The 24,373-nt window shown below is 41.0% G+C and overlaps 2 protein-coding genes across 5 annotated transcripts in view; both read right to left on the bottom strand.

Annotated features, from left to right (window-relative positions):
* LOC106588447 (testis-expressed protein 2) overlaps nucleotides 1-14,023 on the bottom strand; it is a 68,441-nt gene extending 54,418 nt beyond the window's left edge. For 2 of the 4 annotated variants that reach the window (XM_014177491.2, XM_014177471.2), the window contains exons 1-2: nucleotides 13,812-14,023; nucleotides 12,952-13,041 (exon numbers count right to left, since the gene is read on the bottom strand). The gene's annotated coding sequence lies outside the window, so the exon portion shown is untranslated. Of the gene's footprint in view, nucleotides 1-12,951; nucleotides 13,045-13,811 lie in introns of all 4 variants that reach the window. The other 2 variants (XM_014177481.2, XM_014177461.2) reach the window with 1 other exon arrangement.
* A 3,865-nt stretch (nucleotides 14,024-17,888) lies between these two features.
* Nucleotides 17,889-18,812, bottom strand: LOC106588440 (myeloid-associated differentiation marker-like). Its single transcript, XM_014177448.2, has one exon. It carries the CDS (start codon nucleotides 18,810-18,812, stop codon nucleotides 17,889-17,891), a length of 924 nt encoding a protein of 307 aa, XP_014032923.1.
* Nucleotides 18,813-24,373: the final 5,561 nt, after the last annotated feature.

Here is a 24,373-nt window from a genome sequence, read left to right as displayed (position 1 = left end):
TCGATAGTGAAATTGACTAATGTGGTCAAACGGGCTGAGCTGCCAAGAAATATCCATGACTAATCACTTACGTAGCGGCCTCTTGTACTGGAGGATCTGGAAAAGCTGGAATGCCACAGCTCAGGTCCAAAATGACAGTCCATCTGTCGGCTTTCTGATATGAGACATCTCTATTTCGGTCTGCTTTCGGCTCGAAACCAGAACTCAAGCCCTGACGCAACTAATAACAGTTTGCCTCGCCATATGTTCTTAAAAGCGATAGACATTGGCTTGCAAAGAATACATTTATACTCTATATTTGTTTCCCTCCCACCCTCCTTGTATCAGCCCTGTTTCTCCTGGTAAACAAGTCATTGTATCCTCTAGGTCGGGATGATGGACGTGCCTGTTGCTAGGTACAGAGACTATGCCTGACCCACCTCGGTTATCGTTCATAGCTGACAGGTTGACATGTTTCTATAAATGGTCATTACTTCTGAGGAATATCAGAGGCTATTGACCCTGTCTGCACAAACAACTGTCTTCAGACACCTGGGGAGAAGACAAGAGTGCTCTCAGGAGTACGAGGAATCACTGAGCAATGAAGACAAAATTAAAAGCTGCCATATTGAAATAATTTGACCAAATGCGATCTCCTTTTGTGCCGGAGGAGGCATGGGCCTGTTAACAGAATGGACAATTTGATCAAAAGTCTTAGCCGGGTGTCTTCAGTTGCTGTCCAGTAGACCAATCAAAATGTTTATGTTTCCATATATAGACGTGTTTCAATCAAATCAACTATATCCACTGAGCTTGTCGTCTGATGCTTTAAGCGCATAGTTAGATTAAAAAAAAATGACACACAGATGACTAAAGGCAGTCTGACCGCATTTGATTTGATTGTGCCATGTCAGGCTCAGACTTGCTGTCAAAATATAAAATGATAGCAAGTGACTGACTAGCACCCGTTGTCTCCCTCTGCTCCCTGCTGCAGCGTCCACCACAGAACATCAGTGTTTAACAGAACAGTGTTTATCGCGCTGTCGGTGTTGCTGAAGCTGCAACATAATTACAGCCATTTCTGACTGTTACTGAAATCCCTCATTTGTTTAGGAAAAACATTGCCTATTCACGCAACCCTTGCTCTCTTCACGTGACACATGAATGCATTGCATGCACGTGACCAATAGGGCCTGACCTATTGCGTATCACAATCACATTAATAAATTGGTTATAACAAACTGTGGGACCTTATATGAGTGTGTGCCCTTCCAAATTGTGTCCAATCAATTGAATTTACCACAGGTGGACTCCAATCAAGTTGTAGAAACATCAACAATATTCAATGAGCTCATGTGCATCCTGTTTCCAATTTCACATCTCATAGAAAAGGGTCTGAATACTTACGTAAAATGTGATCAGTTTTTGCTTTGTCATTATGGGGTATTGTGTAGATTGATGAGGGGAAAAACGAATTGAATCCATTTTAGAATAAGGCTGTAATGTAACAAAATGTGAAAAAAGACAATGGGGTCTGAATACTTTCCAAATGCATTGTAAGTATTGAAATAAATGCCTAAGTAAGTTACAGCTCAATGGTGGTTATACAATGCTGCTATACTAATGATAATGACATTAGCTTACTTATTATAATGATGATCATAATAGTAATAATACCAATACGAAGGAGATCAAGAAAAAGGAGGGTTATTTGGCTATTATTATTATAAATATTCTTTTTCTGACAATCTGGAACAGTATACACACTAAATAAATTATAACACCAGAGTGGCTGTTCTAACGGAAAACAAGTGTTTTCCGGGGACTTGCTTCCATTCAGCCACAACAGCATTAATGAGATCGGGTACTAATGTTGGGCGAATAGGCATGGCTCGCAGTCGGCGTTTCAATTAATCCTAAAGGTGTTCAATGGGGTTGAGGTCAGGGCTCTGCGCAGGCCAGTCGAGTTCTTCCACACCGATCTTGATAAACCATTTCTGTATAGACCTCGCTTTGTGCACGGCGGCATTGTCATGCTGAAACAGAAAAGGGCCTTCCCCAAACTGTTGCCACAAAGTTGGAAGTACAGAATCATCTAGAATGTCATTGTATGCTGTAGCGTTAAGATTTACCTTTACTGGAACTAAGGGGCCTAGCCCGAACCATGAAAAACAGCCCTATACCATTATTCCTTCTCCACCAAACTTTACAGTTGGCACTATGCATTGGGCAGGTAGCGTTCTCCAACCATCCGGCAAATCCAGATTCACCCGTCAGACTGGTGAAGCGTGATTCATCACTCCAGAGAACACGTTTTCACTGCTCCAGAGTCCAATGACGGCAAGCTTTACACCACTTCAGCCGACGCTTGGCACCACTTCAGCCGACGCTTGGCAGTAGGCATGGCGAACTTAGGCCTGTGTGCGGCTGTTCGGCAATGAAAACCAATTTCATGAAGCTTCCGATGAACAGTTCTTGTGCTGACGTTGCTTTCAGAGGCAGTTTGGAACTCAGTAGTGAGAGTTGTAATCGAGGACAGATGATTTTTTTTTTACGCACTATGCGAGCTTGTGTGGCCTACCACTTCGCAGTTGAGCCGTTGTTGCTCCTAGACGTTTCCACCTCACAATAATAGCACTTACAGTTGACCGGGGCAGCTCTAGCAGGGCTGACGAATTTGACGAACTGACTTGTTTGAAAAGGTGGCATCCTATGACGGTGCCACATTGAAAGTAACTGAGCTCTTCAGTAAGACCATTCTACTGCCAATGTTTGTCTACGGAGACTGCATGGCTGCGTGCTCGATTTTATACACCTGTCAGCAAAGGTTTTGGCTAAAATAGCCGAATCCACTCACTTGAAGGGGTGTCCACATACTTTTGTATATATAGTGTATATGGATGATTTATAAAGCCAGGCACATTCAACAGTTAGGTTGTTGATTATAGACCTTAAGTTGGGGTTTCCTCTCTCCTCACTTTTCTTAGACAATTAAGGCAAGGGCTGTTTTCTTGTCTCCTAACTCTGCTGCTGCCTCCGCCGCATTGTTTTCAACACCAATATGCTGGCTAACTTTGCTATGATACACATAGCAACATGGTCTAGGAAAAGGCATCAATTCAGCAGCGCACTGATGTTTCAGAACAACCACCGTTATCCAACACGGGAGAAAGCGCATTTGTTATAAAATAATATAATTTTTATTAACGTTGCACCATTGTTCTTATGTAATAGAACCATATACAAATTTCAGTAATGCATGTCTTAAGATTGATGGACTGTGCCATCCCCACGGCCTCCACAATGGATTAGTCCACTCAGACAGGTGTCCTGTACACCATTATTTTTACTACTGCTCGACTAAAGAAATCTGTCGACCAACAGCCTATCGACTAAATGGGGTCAGCCCTACTGTCCAGACAGAGCCATCTTAGCAGATGTCCACAGTGACACCCCAGTGAGACATTCTAGACCCACCACATCCACCGTCCGACCCGTCCGTCCTTCGGTACACACTGATCTTTGTATAGGGGCTCCTCCAGAGGCTCTTGGTGCCCCGTGTGAGGCATGTGGGAAAAGTGGGCCTAATTGAGCAACTATTCACCCCCTCTCAATCAATGAATATGACTATAAATCCCTGTTGTTCACCAGAAGCTGCCTGAGTTTGACAGAGACAATGATCAACATTACTGTAAATGTGCTAGAGCGTGTCTGTCATTTTTAGGGCTCTATGAAATCCGTACATTTCTTTCCAAAATTCCATTTTTTTCCACAAAAGTTTTTCTGAATTCTGTGTTTTATGATTTATGCAAATTTTATCAGAAAGTGTGTCTAATAATGTGATTGAATAAAAAGTCAATAATTTAATAAGATATAACAGTACATTTGTTATGATGCAACATAATATTGTACAATTTTTTATCAAGGCAAGTGCTTCAATAGAGTTCTACTAAGTATTTCATTATAAATGAAAAAAAGTAATGCAAGAATCTAGATAACAATGCAACCTTCTCTGTTTCCAGCTCGATGAGGATGTTTGTGACTGCCTGGGATGATGACTTTTCTGCAACAAAAACTCTGTACAGATGAACATGCTTTGCATGGTACTTCACTGCCTCAAAACAGCTATTCCATCTGGAGCTCACAGCTTCAGGAGGTGCCTTGGCCTGCACAAACTCCATAATGAGGAAGCTCGCCTATCTTCTCTTTCTGGCAGGCTTCTTGAAGACAGATCTCATCCATGTCACAAGTGATGCAACTTCAGAGACATATTTCTAGTGCTGCCAGGTCTCAACCACCAGATTGATGACATGGCAGAGACAGGTTACATAGACACTGTTGGGCATCACTCCTTTCAGAACCTCCTTGTATGCCTTCAGGCAGTAGGAGGCATCATCTGTGACCACTTCCCAGGCATCATTCAGTTTCAGATCGTTGATGAGGAGGGAGGCTAGTATAGCTTGGGAAAACGTTGAGTAGACGCATCTGTCCATGAAAATGACATCACCAGAGAGTACTGGTTTTCAACACCTGCAATGAAAGAAAAGGAAAAACTTGAATTATGTTTTAACCTAAAATAATAATGTGACAAAATAAGTGTAATTTAAATTTCAAGTGTAAAGACAATATAGATACAGCAATAGTTAGCTAGATGGAGAGGCAGACAGCTGCTGACATTATGCGTCTCTATATTTCACCACAATAGATCGTCATTTGGAATATCACAATTTGCATGCGTGCAATTCACACTGCAGAATGTAAATGTGGGCTATTGCAGCGGTATAATAATAGGATGTTAAGTTAACTCACCAATGACAATGTTTAGAACGCTGAAATCCATTGCATCTGTTGTCTTGGCAAATTTCTTCCCACGGATCTTCTGTAGAACGGCAATGTTGGTCAAACACACGGGGCAGGTGCGTTTGACGGTGGCTGCTCTCAATTTGGGGCAACGCTCCTCCCGGTTTGCAATGCTTCACTAGAAACGGCCGTAGCTTTCTTAGCTTTTCTAAGGGAATGTCAGACTCGGCGCACACAGCCACAAAGTCCTGAATAAATTCTCGTCTTGAATGTGCTGATGCGCTTGCACTAGTAATGGTTGTTTGAAGAGGCTCTGGTTAACACTGTGCTTTTCCTTGTTCTTCACATGGGATTTAGACTTTAAGTGGTCATCACACGTATTTTTACGGGTCCAATCAATAGTATGTTGACGTCAAATTTGTACGTTTTTTTTTACGACTTGGCCCTCTCAGACGGCCTCTTCGACATGTTTCTCAAAGTGACAGCCAAGTTGTGAGGTGACGTAAGGGTCCCAGGCACGACCGACCCCCCTCTCAAAACACCCCAATCGAAAATGGAATTATTTCTCTCGGCCTACTCGTCTGTAATTTTAGAACTATGAAACAATTTAGGTTACTACAATAATTAGGCCTACTGCTGATTTTTTGTTGTTGCAATTTCAGCCAAATTACGGAAAATTCTGCAATATTCCCCATATTACAGTTGATTCAATTTTTATTACCAAATTCCGCGATTCCGTCCGTGTTTTCCGCATCGCCGAAATCATAAGGCCCTACATTTTCATCTGGGTAAGCCCACCGTCTCCCTGGAAGAACGTCAGTCTTGCCAAGAGGAGAATAATGGTGATAGAAACGGCCGACAACTAGCATCAAAAATATTTAAAAAAAGATTACTCAAGCACTGACAATTCTGCCACCATTCCACAGAGCACATTCCAAATGCACAAATCACAATGATGAGTCACTGTGAAACACGATAAATATTTTTCCTCATAAGAGACAAACTGATAAGGGGGATTGATTTACATAATTTGTTTTGGGTTGCACTGCAGATGAAGATTCAGTTAGCCTAAGCGCCTAACGCTACAACTTGTCTGTCTGATCTGTTAAGAGTGCATTTTGAGGATACTTAGGGCAATGGGAAACAAGGCCAAAAGAAAAGCCTGTTTATTGAACTATTGTGACCTCCTGCCTTAATCCCAGTCAAATCTGTTTAGATCAAAAATAACAACAATGCCATTCCATGGAGCTAAACTTCACCAGCTTCGACCTGTATTTGCATAGACATGTTTGGGTTGATAGAAAGAGCCTGTTGGACTTGATCGACTGTGGCAGGGCACTGTGGTGAGTTTCCACAATTGCTCAGCTTTCTGCCACACCTGTTACGGCCTCTGAACGGCTAACCTGTGACATGGACCATGACGCAACAAGACACAACAGTTATAGTGTAGTAGTGTGGGCTCAACTATAGTCAACAACTCAGTGCTCTGCTCTATAAAGAGTTGGGTTTGCAAAGTGTCGGAAACATTCCGGTAAATTTCCAGAATTTTATACGGAAATTTTCCATGGGAAGTTAAGGGAATTTTGCTTATATTCATAAAAAAAAAGTTAGCTTATAACAGTGAAGCTTTTTGTGGGATACACATAAGGCAATTCTAGGTCTTGTGGCATATTTTGATTAAACTATCCCTAATTCAATGGAATTGCAAACCTCTGCATGCACAGTGCATTCTTCCATCACAGCTGATTCTCAAGATCTTGCACAGCAATGAGATGCTATTGAGCCCACACTACTACACTGTCTGAGCCAAGGACTACATATTTTCTGGTAAGTTTTGATTACAATACTGGGTGGGATGAATATATTTTATATGACATACATGATTTTTGTTAACTAGTAAATAGTAGCCCACAGCAAAGTGTGTTTAAATCATTTCTAACTTGTTAACAATTTCTGATAGTTAGTTTCTGCTACCATGTGGGTTTTAGCTTGCTTGGGCCTACTAACTGAGGAGGTAAATTCACGTGTGTCCATACCTGTTCACCCATTTCCATAACATTCACCTGTTTCATTTTAAAACATGTATCTCACAAAGGAGTTGTTTAATCTAACTGCTTAACTATTTATCTGTACATGGAATTGTATTTGGGTTTTGTTTCACAAATTGTTTTCTAATCTTTACAGGACAATTCCACGGGCACTATCTGTGTGGAGACATTTCACTGCAGCTAATGTAAAAGGAAAATCTGCGTACATTTGCAAATACTGTGCCAAATCATATGTGAAGAATGCAACAAAGATGCGGAATAATCTGGCCAAGTGCATAAAGTTCCCTCAGCTCTCACAACAAGCAACCTCTGACAAAAGTCCCTCTACATCTATTCGAGGTGAAAATGATGAATCAGACACCTTATCGATAGCAACAGCTCATGGTCTTTTTTGACTCAATGGAGGAACGTACTCAGAGAAATGCTGATGAATGTCTTGTTCGAGCTGTGTATGCAACTGGTTCACCTCTGATGCTCACAGGAAATGTGTATTGGAAGAGATTTCTGAATGTTCTACACCCCTCCTACCAGAAATACTTTATCTACTTATTTGCTGGATGCAGAGTTCAACAGAGTTCAAGTGAAGGTCAAGCAAATCATAGAGAAAGCAGACTGTATTGCAATCATCGCTGATGGGTGATAGAATGTTCGTGGGCAAGGAATAATTAACTACATCCTCTCCACTCCTCAACCAGTATTCTACAAGAGCACAGACAAGGGACAGACACACCGGTCTCTACATTACAGATGAGCTGAAGGCTGTCATCAATGACCTTGGACCACAGAAGGTTTTTGCACTGGTGACAGACAATGCTGCGAACATGAAGACTGCTTGGTCTGAAGTGGAGGAGTCCTACCTTCACATCACACCCATTGGCTGTGCTGCTCATGTATTGAATCTGCTCCTCAAGGACATCTTGGCACTGAAAACATTGGATGCACTCTACATGAGAGCCAAGGAAATGGTTAGGTATGTGAAGGGTCATCAAGTTATATCAGCAATCTACCTCACCAAGCAAAGTGAGAAGAATAAGAGCACCACATTGAAGCTGCCCAGCAACACCCATTGGGGTGGTGTTGTCATCATGTTTGACAGTCTCCTGGAGAGGAAGGAGTCTCTCCAAGAAATGGCCATATCACAGTCTGCCGATATGGACAGCCCCATCAAGAGGATCCTCCTGGATGATTTATTTTGGGAGAGAGTGGTAAGCAGCCTGAAACTCCTGAAACCTAAAGCAGTAGCCATTGCACGGATTGAGGGAGACAATGCCATCCGGTCTGATTTTCAGACTCTGCTTGCAGATGTAAGAGAAGAAATCTGTACTGCCCTGCCCACTTCACTGTTGCTCCAAGCAGAGGAAACTGCCATTCTGAAATACATCAAAAAGTGTGAAGACATCTGCCTGAAGCCAATACACGCCGCAGCGTACATGTTGGACCTCAAGTATGCTGGCAAGAGCATCCTGTCTGGTGCAGAGATCAACAAGGCCTATGGTGTCATCACTACCGTGTCTCGCCACCTTGGCCTGGATGAGGGCAAGGTTCTTGGCAGTCTGGCAAAATACACTTCCAAGCGAGGGTTTTGGGATGGAGATGCAATATGGCAGTCTTGCCAACATATCTCATCAGCCACCTGGTGGAAGGGACTTTGTGGATCTGAGGCGCTTTCCCCTGTTGCCTCCATCATCCTCCAAATCCCACCATCATCAGCCGCCTCAGAGAGCAACTGGTCCTTGTTTGGAAACACACACAAAAGCACACAACAGGCTGAACAATACAAAGGTTGAAAAATCGGTGGCCATCCGGGAAAATGTTAGATTTTTTGAGCCTGACAATGAGCCATCCTCAAGGTTGGAAAGTGACAGTGAAGATGAGGGCTCAGTCTGATGTTCAAGAGGTGGACATTGAGGAGGTCCAGGGAGAAGACATGGAAGCCTGAGAGGAAGACAACCAAAGCTTTAGTTTCTAGATTATCATTTTACAGATGTATGTTGAAAATGTTTTTGGGAGATGCGATGGATCATTGGGGATCATTCAATATTCCATTTATTTTGTTGTTCAGTGAAATCATCCCATGTGAAGAGTCAACTCATTTAATTAAAGTTAAATTAGTTACTAAATAGTTTTTTCTATTGGAAGGATTTAATCATTTTCAATTATGTCTACTTACGATAAGGTAAAAGGTTGATGTTTCTGTCTCCATATGATATGGTAAATATAGCCAATGAAAAAAACATCTCAATTTAAATGGTATTAATATTAATTTGCATATATTTCTGTTAATTCCCATATACTCTCATTAATTCCCACAGAAAGTTTCCACCTCTGAATACCCCCAAAATGTGCAACCATAATAAAGAGCCATTACAAAATGGTATGAATGGTAATTTGGTGACTGATGAAGGATGAGAAATTAGCTTGAGTATAAAAATAGACCAACATCTTGGAAATATTTAGGTGAGCAGGTGGCCAAGTAGTGAGTCAGGGGCAAAGCCATGAACAGGTGCCGAGTCAACAGGATGTAATCCGTAGGCCCAGCATAAAACTGTGATAAGCAGCACATTTTCCCAGTCTCACGACACTCACGCACAATAACACACCGCAGTGTGCTATTACCAGCATTCTACAGGGAGGCCTCTGCACTGTGAAGAAACAGCCTACACACACCTGTTCTATGACATTGCAAAACAGGATAGATGGAGATCAGTCACCAAAGTTAAACAACAAGCATGGGATGTTTGGCTTGAAAAAAATACATAACATTTCAGCCTGTATTCAAATCAGTTAGCTTTCTGCTAACTTGTTATGTAGGGGGTCGCTATCCGGTCTAAAATTAACGTGAGACCTTCTAAGACTTCGACCTCACGACCACATGTGCCAATGTGGTCAAAGTGAACAGTCGCCACGATTACCAGAGGGAAATCCAAACAGATTTGTTTCACGGCAGCTTTTGCCTGACAGAAACAGAAGGCTTGCTTTGATTTTCCTTTCTACTGTATAACAGACTAGAGGTCGACCGATTAATCGGAATGGCCAATTAATTAGGGCCGATTTCAAGTTTTCATAACAATTGGAAATCTGTATTTTTGGACGCCGATTTGGCCGATTTTGTATTTTATTTTTTTAGACCTTTATTTAACTAGGCAAGTCAGTTAAGAACACATTCTTATTTTCAATGACGGCCTAGGAACGGTGGGTTAACTGCCTTGTTCAGGGGCTGTTGAAAAACAATCAATTATAATCACTAGTTAACTACACATGGTTGATGATATTACTAGTTTATCTAGCCTGTCCTGCGTTGCATATAATCGCTTAGGTACACGTTGCTCCAACCATAAACATCAATGCCTTTCTAAAATCAATACACAAGTATATATTTTTAAACCTGCATATTTAGTTAATATTGCCTGCTAACATGAATTTCTTTTAACTATGGAAAATGTGTCACTTCTCTTGCAAACAGAGTCAGGGTATATGCAGCAGTTTGGGCCGCCTGGCTCGTTGCGAACTGTGAAGACTATTTCTTCCTAACAAAGACAGCCGACTTCGCCAAACGGGAGACGATTTAACAAAAGCGCATTTGCGAAAAAAGCACAATCGTTGCACGACTGTACCTAACCATAAACATCAATGCCTTTCTTAAAATCAATACACAGAAGTATATATTTTTAAACCTGCATATTTAGCTAAAAGAAATCCAGGTTAGCAGGCAATATTAACCAGGTGAAATTGTGTCATTTTGCGTTCATTGCACGCAGTCAGGGTATATGCAACAGTTTGGGCCGCCTGGCTCGTTGCGAACTAATTTGCCAGAATTTTACGTAATTATGACATAACATTGAAGGTTGAGCAATGTAACAGGAATAATGTTTTGTTTTCGAGATGATAGTTTCTGGATTGACCATATTAATGACCTAAGGCTCGTATTTCTGTGTGTTATTATGTTAAAATTAAGTCTATGATTTGATAGAGCAGTCTGACTGATCGATGGTAGGCAGCAGCAGCCTCGTAAGCATTCATTCAAACAGCCCTTCGCAATGCATTGCACTGTTTATGACTTCAAGCCTGTCAACTCCCAAGATTAGGCTGGTGTAACCGATGTGAAATGGCTAGCTAGTTAGCGGGGTGTGCGCTAATAGCGTTTTAAACGTCACTCGCTCTGAGACTTGGAGTGGTTGTTTCCCTTGCTCTGCATGGGTAATGCTGCTTCGAGGGTGGCTGTTGTTGATGTGTTCCTGGTTTGAGCCCAGGTAGGAGCGAGGAGAGGGACGGAAGCTATATTGTTACACTGGCAATACTAAAGTGCCTATAAGAACATCCAATAGTCAAAGATAAATGAAATACAAATCGTATAGAGAGAAATAGTCCTTTAATGCCTATAATAACTACAACCTAAAACATCTTACCTGGGAATATTGAAGACTCATGTTAAAAGAAAACACCAGCTTTCATATGTTCTCATGTTCTGAGCAAGGAACTCAAACGTTAGCTTTTTTACATGGCAAATATTGCACTTTTACTTTCTTCTCCAACACTTTGTTTTTGCATTATTTAAACCAAATTGAACATGTTCCATTATTTATTTGAGGCTAAATAGATTTTATTGATGTATCATATCAAGTTAAAATAAGTGTTCATTCAGTATTGTTGTAATTGTCATTCTTACAACAACAAAAAAAATAATAATAATAATAAAATAAAAAAATCTGCAGATTAATCGGTATCGGATTTTTTGGTCTTCCAATAATCGGTATCGGCGTTGAAAAATCATAATCGGTCGACCTCTATAACAGACATCCATTTCACTATGCCTCCGGTGTTTTGCTGTAGATAGACAAGCGCGACTTCTCTTTCTGATGCACCTGCTACACAAATTAGGCTAAGCTTAGTGAGTCGTAAACAGGTGCTTCGGCACTAACCATTCTCTCGCTTTCACACGTTATAACTCGACACATAAATCCAGAGGATTTCACACAACAAGGCCATGTCTCTTGTGTGGATGGTGTTTTCGGATGTGGGGAAAGTGCTTTTGACTAAAACACTGAGCAATTCTATTAATAGCCTTAGTGTTAGGCTAGGTGATGTGTTGCAAGAGTGAAGTAAAGGATGTAGAGACGAAATTAGTAGAATTTGATTTCAAAATTTGCCTAACGGTAGCTTGCCTAGCACAATATTGTACTGAGTACACATGAGGAGGCCCCTTGAAATGACTCATGCTAGAGGGCAGTGTAAAAAGGGTGCAACCAACAGTGGATCATTAACCAATGACACTGTACCCAAACCGTTACCATGGTGAAATACGATTTTGAGAGGTTTCGCACACACTATCAGGACATCGCATAATGATCAATAGCACAAACATATGATCAATAGCACAAACAGATAAGCCCTTACACATAGGCTTATGGGAAACTCCATGGAAAACAAATACACCTTGTATATACAAAACAGGAAGGCCAAGCTTAGGCCTACAAGAAGTGCAAAGCGTTGCTAAACCAAAACTGTGGAGTCTTTCTTGGGATACATTTGTTTAAGGAAAACGGTTGAACAATCACTTCACAGGACTTGTTTATTTGTCTTGTTTATTTTATCAGTGCTGAATGGCAGCCACAGACAGCCATTTACTTTTCACTTGGCCAATTAGACAAATCCATTTCAAAGTACCTGACAAATACCTCAGGTCCGCTCAAAAAGACTAACAGCAGAGGGCATTCTGCCCTCGTCTCAGCAGCAGTAAATGTCAGTGACAACGTTTATTTGCTTGTATTCATTTGGGCTGAAAAGAGACATACTGATCTGTGGAGTCTGCTGAGGGGAGGACGGCTGATAATAATGGCTGGAAAGGAGCGAATGGAATGGCATCAAAACACATTTGATACCATTGCACTCATTCTGCTCCAGTCATTACCACGAGCCCTGTCTGTCTTATTATGGTTCGCCTAGAACCTGTCCTTGACTGCTGCTGCCATCTCAATCTTTTCCAATATAATAAAGGCTGTGTGCTACAGAAATCAGTGTCTCTCTTTCTCATTATCTTTTATTTTCTTCCCCCTCTCTCTCAAAAGGTCAGTTGTGTCAGAGAACGGATCAATGATCAGTTCAAATTTACTGGCAAAGTGCTTACCTCGTATCCTCAGTGCCATTCAATCCAGCATCGCCTCAGCGTCTGCATTCATGTAGAGTCGACTCTCACATGTCCATAGTGTTCAATGATCTGCTAAAGAGAACAAATCAGCAATGGTCATATAGATTTTTGCACATCAAACATGTGCAATCGCACAACACACACACACTAACTTAACGTCACATTGGACTTGCTGTGTTACTAAGCAGTTTCATCATGTTGTCATCACTCAAACATTCGCTCAGGTGAGAAATGTTTCCAAAGATGTATTCCAATTTACCCACAGTCTGCATTTGAGATAAATGTTGTCCAGAACAGTATAACTAGCTAATGTACGTATGCAATGACTAACGTTACCCATCTGGCCTTTTAATTGCTTCAAAGAACAGTTTAAAACATATGAAAGCAACTTCCTGCTTATGTTATTAACTATAAGGAAACACGGGCAATGTTGTATCGATTAGTAAGTTTATGTTGCATAATAAACTATGCATACACTGCTAGCTTTGCCAGCTAACAGCAACTCGCTAGCGTTTAGCTATGGGTGAACCAAAGCCCTAGCAAGCTCCCTAGTTTAGTTTGGGATGCATCTAAACCTAATGACTAGCTAACTTAGCTAGTTGCTAGCTCGCTAACGTTAATTGTCCCAAAACAACTCTCGCTTTTACATTTCAACATTCACTCTTGTGAAACCCCTGCTCGAAACGGTTTGTTTTACAAAAATAACAACGAAGTCGTTTGTGAAAAACAATCTTTGCAAACCGCTGGCAACGTGACATTTCTCGACAACAAAGTCAAAGGTGTCAAAACTGAAACTCCGATAAAGAGGTGTGTTTTTGCCTAAACAAGCGAGAGCTTACCGTGTCCCGAGTTCATAATCTCTCGAGCGAGCGAGCAGGATCACAAAATCCACTGAATGGATATGAACAGTTTACAGGACAGTAACAAAACGTTGTATTGTTATCACTTCCAAGTACTGCGTCGTTGTCTGAGCCTCATTTCATGCCCAGCCTGTTGACAGCTGACTGCTGGAAGAAGAAGTTCCTGAGTGAAAAAAAAACCATTAACGTCTTCCAAGGCTAGAGTAATCAAAGTAGATAAGTAGGCTCATCAACCCGAACCCGTTCGGGGATTGATTATACAGAAGTTTTGGGATTGTTTTAATTTTAATTTTAGGACTATAAAATGGACTTGAAATACATGTCACAGATAAAAAGGTTACGAAAAATGTTCAATGAAAATGACATTGGCCTTTATAGGTTAGAACTGGAGCACAGTTGAAGCACACAGATACACTTTGTAACTTTGGTCTCCGGATTTTTTCACTGTGGATTGTCTCATAATACTACAAAAAATAAGCAATAATTGTTCTTGACTATCTAGCCATCAAATACACTAACACGCACACTAAATGCACAGCATTCAGTTGAAATGATGCATCATTGAGTTTCTTGATTTCAAAGAGTAAATTATTATTTGTGTCATTGAATCCATTGGAAAAATAAACATAACTTTTGTGGGAATTGCTTGTTCTTATATAATATAATGGGATTCTATCTTGAAAAAAAATGTAAACCTGCTGATGGTCCTGATGTTGATGCGGTACTGAATACTATCAAGATCATGATGTAATTTAATCACAGTTGGATTTTTTTTCACCTCAACCATTTTATGACTTTCACACAGCTTAAGATTGTCCTTGGTTGACAAAAGTGCAATTAGTTTGAAGTTGAATTATTTGAATTAAAGGCTTGCATGGTAATGAAAGCATCGCCATCTAGTGTTAATGACTTATAACTGTTGCTACTCCCCCAATACATTTGGGACATGTTTGTATCCACTACAGAAAATCATCTCTGGAATCTAGCTACATTACATTTAATGCACATGTTTACTTTATACAAATTACATTTAGACTATGTTTAGATTCATCACAGACTCTATTCAAACTCTTATAGAATATTAGGCAATACCAACAATAAACAGAGTGTTGAGAAACAACTCTGCACCATACCTTGTTTGTTCAAGACGTCTAATCAATTCAATCACTTCCTTCCTAACTCTGTATCTTTCATCTCTCAAAGACAGAACCACAAGCAAGACAAGTTACAAACTCAAAGTATTCTAAATTAAATCACTAAGCCCCTTGCATGCAGACAAGATGAAAGAGAATTCTGCCCAGACAGAAACATGGCAGTTGGCACAGTATCTGAAATCTGCAGTGTGATGACGTTTGTCTGCCTACCAACTCCCCAGTGGGGTTATGGTAATGAGTTGTGACACAGAATAAATGTAATGTTAGTCTTTTGTTTCATTTATTCCCTTAATAAGTCCTCACTGCTTCTCAAGTCTGTCAAGCCCCGCTCACTGTTATTGAAATATTACTTTACTCTTCAACTGTAGTCTTCTTATGTATATGTCTCAGGATCAGTCAAATCTTTTTGTATTATGTCAGTTTCAATAGATGAAAATGATTGATTATTTCAAATTAATTTTACAAATCTAAGAGTATAAAAATAGTTTACCAAGTTACCAATTACTTCACACTGGAAGAAGTTGAGCTAGAGTAAAGCTACACCGAGTATACAAATACACACTGAGTATACGAATATACACTGAGTATACAAATATACACTGAGTATACAAAACATTAGGAACACCATCCTAATATTGAGTTATTCTTTTTTCTTTTTTTGCTATATATTTTTTTAAATGTAGGAAATGTAGTGGGCAGTTGGCTTGTTCCACGAAATGAGTACCTTTTGATATTTTAAGTAGAAATTGTGCACCAATATTACATTTTAAAACCCCCTTATTTTCAATGACGTGCCCTTTAATATAGACCACATGGAGAATTCAATCAATCAGATTTTTTTATTTGAATAAAGATTTGCTCATGTGCCAAAATCCAGCATTTTCAAATATCCCTCAATGCATCCTCTGTGACTTCCAGGAAGTTTGTAACCCACTTAACCCCAAAATATATCCAAGTATTCACCATCATTGTAAAGCCTTAGTCATTTTGTTGCTTTGACAGTCATTTCTGAAGATTATCATTTATTTAATGTGATTAGTGATTCGTTTTAAGGAATCTGTGCCTCATTTTATGGTCAACCCTGTTACATGAACTGAACTCTTGTTTTAATATGGTAAAACTATTCCTGTTTAAATATTTTTTGCCTAAAAGAAACATTGAACATCTAATAGTCAAATAGTAGTGTTAAAGCAGGGTTGGGTAGTAACATGTAATCTGATTACAAAAAAACTGTAACTGTAATCGGTTACGCTGCCAGAAAAAAAGATTGTAATCAGATAACAGACACTTTTGAAAGACTAGATGATAATTTTTTTGATTACTTTTAAATTCAGAAAGGGTGTTTGCAGGGGAAAAAAATAAGTTATGACACCTTTCTGTTTTCTCAATGACATTCAATTCAGCATTGAAATAAGGTGCAAGTTAATTGCTGCTTTGTAACCAAGTGGGAGGTAGGAATTTACCAGTTGTGAAGTCGTAAATACCAGTTGGATGCATTCATGTACTTTGAACTCGTTGAGAAACACTGATTGGCTAATGGCCAACAAGCTGTGTAAACTAATACACTAAAAGTACAGCTATCATGCTTGTAAACAAATTATAGTGTTCAAAACCATATGAATAGATTGCTTTTTATAAATAATGTTTTGTTGCATTTAACTGCAGAAAATGCTGATAACGTAATTTCTTTAGTCGGTGACGTCAGAAGTCAGCATGTGAAAGAAGTGGGAGCTCAGGATGATAGACGAGTTTCCCACTAGTAATGACCAGTTGGAGGGTCGTTAAAGTGGGTTTTTCCCAGTCGTATGTGGTAAATTCACACTTCTCACTTGGTTACAAACGCAGCATAACTTCATTCCACCTGAGCGAGTGATGACACACAAAATACATTTGATGGATCCATGTTGTCTTCTTGTAATGCCTCTTAAGGGGAAAGTAATCCAAAAGTAACTGAAAGTAATCCAATTATGTTACTGAGTTAAGGTAATCCCTAAATTACGTTACTGATTAGAATTTTGGACAGGTAACTAGTAACTGACGGATTACATTTAGAATGTGACCTATTCAATCCTCTGGAAAAGCAGGTGGGCTGGTTCCACTCTTCGGTTATTTTCTGGTGTTTTGTGATGGATAATTGAGTGGGTCGAGCATAACACGTCAACCCTGTAACTCATAGATAGGCTAGAAATGTTTTAACACTTACATTTTTTGGGTGACGCTTGCATTCAATTGCCCCTACCTGTTGTACACAACAAGCTTCCATTCCCCTTGTCACAAGGGGATTCATGGCTGATTTAAGATGAAATCGTTAACCCTGTTACAGTCAACCCTGTTACAGTCAACCCTGTTACTTTATTTGGCACTTAATAGGCACTTACTATAATCATTTTTTTTATTTAACCTTTTGAGATAGGAAAACTTGTTTTTTATTAAGTTGAACATGTGCTCTTTATGACAGAATGTTAAAATTAGTTGAAATCAAACAGGTTATTTTCACCAAGTTAAACAATCTCAAAAGGCACCGAATTGGTGGAACTACCCAGTTGCAGTAAAAGTTACACCACTACAAGGCAAACAAGTAATTGACCACTGAAAACACTACAAATATTTTAATTGAGTTAAACTACCATCAAGCTACTGCAAAATGTAGTTAAATTACTAGTTGAATTACATGTACTGGAACTAATCCCCAGAACTGTGCACATGATATCGTACATGAAAATATCTATGACATTTGTTTTTCATTTTCAAGGCTCCAATCAATATAAAGTTGACATCAGAACTTAATATTTCATGGGCTTTGGCAATGTGTCCCCTTCTCCTATAATACACGATGACTTTGTTAATATCCATAATGTACATGTTATGTGTTCTGAAGGTCAACTATCCAGGCGTGTCTTCTTCAGGCATGACTCCTATCCCGCAGCAGTTTGATAGAGAAGGCCAGGTCCACTGTGTAAGCTAACAGAGTAATGCTGGTCATCACCGCTTCCATGACAACAAGGGTTTGCCCAGTTTTCCTGTCTGTGAAGTCTTGGCCGGACTTTTCTAGCTCCAGCACTCTGGTAAAACACAGTATGGTGGCGACCACATAGAGAAGCACCCCTGTCAGACTGAAGCTTGCCAGCAGGCGGTCAAAGGGCAGAGGGCATCGCCCAGCACAGTCCCCTAGAACCACCATTACTGTACCCAGGGACATTAGGAGACAGAGGGCATACACCGCCCCAGACACCCATAGCTGCCAACCTACAGCTGCCAACCCTACCCCGGTTCCTTTTACCAAAGCTCCACGGACCTGCTCCACCACCAAGACGATCATCTCACATCCTCCCCAGAGCTGGAGCATCTTGAGCAGGCCGGGTACGCTGGCCATGTAGCCGTTCTGGTCCTGGGTCTGGGTGCGGATGAGGTAGGCCTCGGTTGCATAGGCCAGGAAGGTGAGACACGATGCCAAGGAGGCGGCGATAGGACGGGGCCAGACATCTTCATGACCCATGACCGCCCAAGGAAAGGTGACCGAGGCGCTGAAGGTCATGAGGGCGGCGAGCGCCGCCACAGTCACGGTCAGGTTCTTCCAGGAGATGGGGACCAGGCTGTGGAACTGGATGACGTTGATCACGTGGATTAGGAGGGTGAGGATGAAGAAGAGGCACCAGGTGAACATGCAGAGGATCCTGAAGGAGGGCTGGTGGGTGTCAGGGTTCAGCTCCGGGGTAACCAGGGAGGCTACCAGGCTGAAGGTGAGGCAACCGGACAGGAGAGCCCACATACGCACCAGCGACAGAGGGCTGGTTAGATCACTGGCCTCCAGTACAATTACAGGCATGGTGTTGGTTCCCAAACAAAGTCCAAAACGAGAAAGTCCAAAAGGCTGTAGACAGAGATTTATAATGTTGTAACAGGCTTTGCTGTAGAGCAGCAAAGAGGTGTCTTGCTTCCTCTAATACTTCTTTAAACCTCAGTTTGGACAAGCTCAATTTCAAGTTGTAACGTCTATTTCGGTTAAAACAGAAATTTGCTTCCACCATCTGAAAGGATGTCAACAACCTTATCCAGGAGAATGTACTGCACCAGGATAGAGTCAACTCACAAAAACATTTCCCACCAACTGAGAAAAAGAACGCCGTCTTGTTGAGCTCTTTCAGTCAGATGACGAATCCCCTTGTACATTTCTCATTTCTGCTAACTCCAAATCCAGGAAAGAACCCTCCGGAACCAGAATATGGTAGGCCCAAAATGAAAGGCACCAAAAATCACTTAAACTGTCAGTTCAGCGCATGAGCCAACGGTCATCTCCACTCTGTCCTGTACCACCAATACCATTCACAATGCAAACACAATGCAAACCCGATTAAAACCACCACTCTTCTATCTCGTGCTTCCGATACACCAGCCTGGTCTCATAGACTAGACGTATCATAGTAAACATAAAGCCAGGACACTCAAATGAGTATGATATATTATGTTTAGTATGGTTACATAAGGCAAAAAACTAAAGTCAAGGAGGATGGGTGGGCCTTTAACGCAAATCTATAGCAACCCAAAGGTTGCAAGTTCAAATCTCATCATGGACAATTTTAACATTTTAGCTAATTAGCAACCTTCCAACTACTTACTACTTTTTAGCTACTTTGCAACGACTTATAGTGTTAGCTAACCCTTCCCCTAAGCCTAACCCTAAATTGACCCTTTTAGCTAACCCTTTCCCTAACCCTAACCCTTTAACCTAACTCCTATACTTAACCCTAATCCCTAACCCTAACCACTAGCCGAGCAACTAGCCACATAGCTAGAATTCATAACATATAATACGTTTTGCAAATTTGTAACATATTGTACGTTTGCAAATATGTATCTTATAATACAAATTGTAATTCGTAACATATCATACGAAATGGGTGAAGGACATCCACAAATTAATACATACCATACGAAACGTAGCCTATCATACAAAATCCTGGACTTCCTGACGGCCACCCCCAGGTGGTAAGGGTAGGTAACAATACATCCTCCATGCTGATCCTCAACACGGGGGCCCCTCAAGGGTGCATGCTCAGTCCCCTCCTGTACTCCCTGTTCACTCATGACTGCATGGCCAGGCACGACTCCAACACCATCATTAAGTTTGCCGATGACACAACACCGACAACGATGAGACAGCCTATAGTGAGGAGGTCAGAGACCTGGCCGTGTGGTGCCAGGACAACAACCTCTCCCTCAACATGATCAAGTCAAAGGAGATGATTGTGGACTACAGGAAAAGGAGGACCAAGCACGCCCCCATTCTCATCGACAGGGCTGTAGTGGAGCAGATTGAGAGCTTCAAGTTCCTTGGTGTCCACATCACCAACCAACTATCATGGTCCAAGCACACCAAGACAGTCGTGAAGAGGGCATGACAAAACCTATTCCCCATCAGGAGACTCAGATGGGTCCTCAGATCCTCAAAAGGTTCTACAGCTGCACCATCGAGAGCATCCTGACTGGTTGCATCTGCGCCTGGTATGGCAACTGCTCGGCCTCCGACCGCAAGGCACTACAGAGGGTAGTGAGTACAACCCAGTACATCGCTGGGGCCAAGCTTCCTGCCATCCATGACAGGCAGGGTTAGAGGAAGGTCCTAAAATTTGTCAGATTCCAACCACCCTAGTCATGGACTGTTCTGTCTGCTACCACACTGCAAGCAGTACCGGAGCGCCAAGTCTAGGTCCAAAAGGCTTCTTAACAGCTTCTACAGCATAAGACTCCTGAACAGCTAATCAAATGGCTACCCAGACTATTTGCATTACCCCCTCCCCTTTTACACTGCTGCTACTCTCTGTTTATTTTCTATGCATATTCACTTTAACTCTATCTACATGTACATATTACCTCAATTACCCCGACTAACAGGTGCCCTGCACATTGACTTACCGGTACCCCCTGTATATAGCCTCGCTATTGTTATTTTACTGCTGCTGTTTAATTATTTGTTACTTTTATTTTTTACTTAAAACCTATTTTTCTTAAAACTGCATTGTTGGTTAGGCTTGTTTTTCACTGTAAGGTCTACACCTGTTGATTTTGGCGCATGTGACAAATACCATTTTTATTTTAAATGGAGGTTCTTGGATTCACATAGAGAATAATATGAAATGCTCTGAGACCAGGTTGTATACCCCCACCCCTCTCCGCCACCCTACCCGCTATCTCCGCCCACCTCTTCACTTCACTGGCTACACTTCCTGTTATGGTTGCAGCACTCTCAGTCTCATAGTGTAGGTAGCTGCAGGTGACCACAATAACGCTGTCGCAAAACATCATTATCTTTCTCCCTGACACAGTTCACATGACATGTTGTTCCCTTTTCTAAAATGATGGCGAACAATTCGTTTCTGGTTACTGTAAATAATGTGGTACACACATATGCACACATGCACGCAAACACACACAATCCCTTTGGCCCCGTTTATGGAGGCATAAATATGGTCAGTGTGAACTGAATGTTGTTTAAATGGTGTTTGATTATATTTATTATAAATCAGGTCTGGATTTACAGCTGGGTACTCCTAAAGCAAGCCAAGGCCCATTGACAATTGGAGGGTGTCGTAGATCATTTGACTGAAGTGCTTTTCAGAGGAGCTATATGTGGAACATTTGATTCTACACAGTCCTCGGGGGAGTGGTACCGGAGGTGGAGAAGAATAACTTAGTTGCTCTTTCATTTGACAACACTTGTGTGTGTGCTTGAGGTGTGCAGATAAATGTGTGTGTGTGTGTGTGTGTGTGTGTGTGTGTGTGTGTGTGTGTGTGTGTGTGTGTGTGTGTGTGTGTGTGTGTGTGTGTGTGTGTGTGTGTGTGTGTGTGTGTGTGTACAAACGGTATATAATGTGTTTTTCTGCCTATGCATGTGTTTATTTGGGTGTTTGTGAGTAAGTGGGTCTGAGTGTGTTTGTAAGTTTATGTGTATGTGTTTGTTAGTGTGTGTGTACATTTGTTTATTTGTCTGTGTGTGCCTCCGTGAATTCCGTTCATGATGTATGCGTGCGTATTAGACATGTTCCGTTTTTAAGAAGACTAGCTATTTGACTAAATAAATGATAGAATAACACCATTTTACCAATCTAGAGTCAGAACACATCATCAAATACATTAAGAAATGTATTAGGATAATCAGACGAATTACAGTCATCACTGAACAACGATGTGACATCATTGACTTTTTGTTGTTGCTTGGGTGCCATTACTGCTGTCTAGACTAGCCTAAACCATACTTAGAGGGAGATGGCAAAGACATGTGTTCTGATTGGGCCATCTCTAATTGTTCAGGCTTGTGATTGTACTGCAGATAGAACCTTACAGTGCCAAGTTCAAATGACTTCATGCAGATCTTTCTAGTTTTGCATTTTAAAATGTACTTTCTAAAAAATAGAACTTCACAGACATAAGAAGAACCATATAAAGATCTATGAAATGTGACTAACTCATTTTTGACAAAAATGTCAGATGGAACCTTATAGTCCCAAGCATTCGATTTGTAGTTGAACAAGTCATTGCAGGTATAGATTTTTTTTACTTGACTTGAGACTTGACTTGGAAAAACGTGTGACTCGACTCAACTTAGAATGCACGACTTGGACTTAAGTCGAGTCTCGACCCGTTCTACTTGGGATTCGACTCGAGACTCGAACCTTTGTGACTTGAGACTTGCTTGTGACAGGAATAATAGTGAATTGGTCCCACCTCTGGTGTACTCTGTGTATGATGTGTCTGTGTATGTGTGTGCGTGTGCGTCCGTTTGTTTATGCGTGTGTGTGTGTGTGTGTCTTTGTACACAAACACAAAGAGTCTTGTCACGATCCGACACAGTCACTTCAGTTGTTGAACCTGCTTTCTGTGTTATATATAGACACGGGATACATCAATTCCCATGTGTTCACACTGCTCAAGTTCAAAAACGGCCTTCTGACAAGAGAAGACACACGCCACAAAGACACACAATAGCAGATATACAACAGAAACACCTACCGATGCCAATGCAAGGTAGCTCGCTGTTTGGAAGTAATGTATGAGGCTTTAGCACTTCGAGGTTGGGGATGAATTTATAAAATTAGAATTAGTTGAGTTGGAATTTCATTTCAAAGTAGAAATTGTCCATTGATTCCAATGAGTTTTATTTGGAATTTACACGTTAATGCATTTCTTAAACTGACTGTGTAGTGATGGAGCTTGCCTCATTCTATGTACGATGGAGTCGAATATCTCAGGAGGAATCGTTATCAGTTTTGGTTTTAAGAAACTTTGTTGAAAAAGGTGCATCTGTTGTATGACTGATCTTCAATATCTACAATGCTAAAAGTGGTCTATCTTACCTGCTATCTGTGTATAAGGAGGTAATTTGAGTAACAGTGCCACAATGTGGTAGATATATGAATTACACTGGCTCTCGAAAACAGCCAGACCTCGTACGAATTTGAATCAATATTTCATACACATCATAATAACATCACATCACGTAAATGTTTTAAAATTCAAAGAAAAATACTGATTGGAATAGGTAACCAATGAATACAGACAATGACTATAGGCATTAGACAACAGTGAATAAACTGGGTTTACAAAGTGTAAAGATGAACTGTGGCTTTCTGCAACTGAATGTAAGACACAACCAAAGGACTGAGAGTAGATCGTATCCTTTATGTGGCTTTCAGATGAGTCATGTAGAACTGTTTCTCATGCTGTGCAAGTTTCTGCACTGCAGTTCTCAGTGCCATGTATCCTTTACCGCTATGCATTATAAGGAGTCATAGACACTGACTGATCTATATCATAAACTATCTACTATTGCCAGGACCATGTGATCTGACCAGGAAAAACTCAGGGCCCTAATTATTGAGTACGTATATCTACGGCCGTAGATGGTATAACACAGCAACGAACAAGGGCACCACTGATTACCCACAAGGACACAGCCACCTCACAGAAAGAGGAGGAATTGTCCCCCACTAGCCTAACACAAAAAAAAGAGATGAGCAACTATTTCATTTTGGAGAGAGAGGGGGAAAGAGAGAAGAAGGGAGGAAAGAAGGGAGGGTGGGGGAAAGAAAGGGAAAGAAAAGCAGAGGAGAGTGAATAATTGATGTGGCCCCGGTCCCGGTGCTGGTTCCAGCGGCTCCCTCTATCGCACAAAGACATTTAGCAATGATTCAGATCAAAGCGCCACAGACTCCCGCTGCTAAGCTGAAAGGCGAAGCCCGCCGATTGCCTTCTCCCCAGCACTAATAATATCGTCTTTATGCAGTTAATAAACTGCACACTTCAGTCAAACTATATCATTACGGCCGACTTAGGAACTAATCATTTAAAAGCAGAGAATCGCCTCTGTTCTCCGCTTTAAACCAAACAACA

This window comes from Salmo salar, chromosome ssa02, assembly GCF_905237065.1.
Source record: "Salmo salar chromosome ssa02, Ssal_v3.1, whole genome shotgun sequence".
Classification (NCBI taxonomy): Eukaryota; Metazoa; Chordata; class Actinopteri; order Salmoniformes; family Salmonidae; genus Salmo; species Salmo salar.
This window is presented reverse-complemented; position numbering and strand designations above follow the sequence as displayed.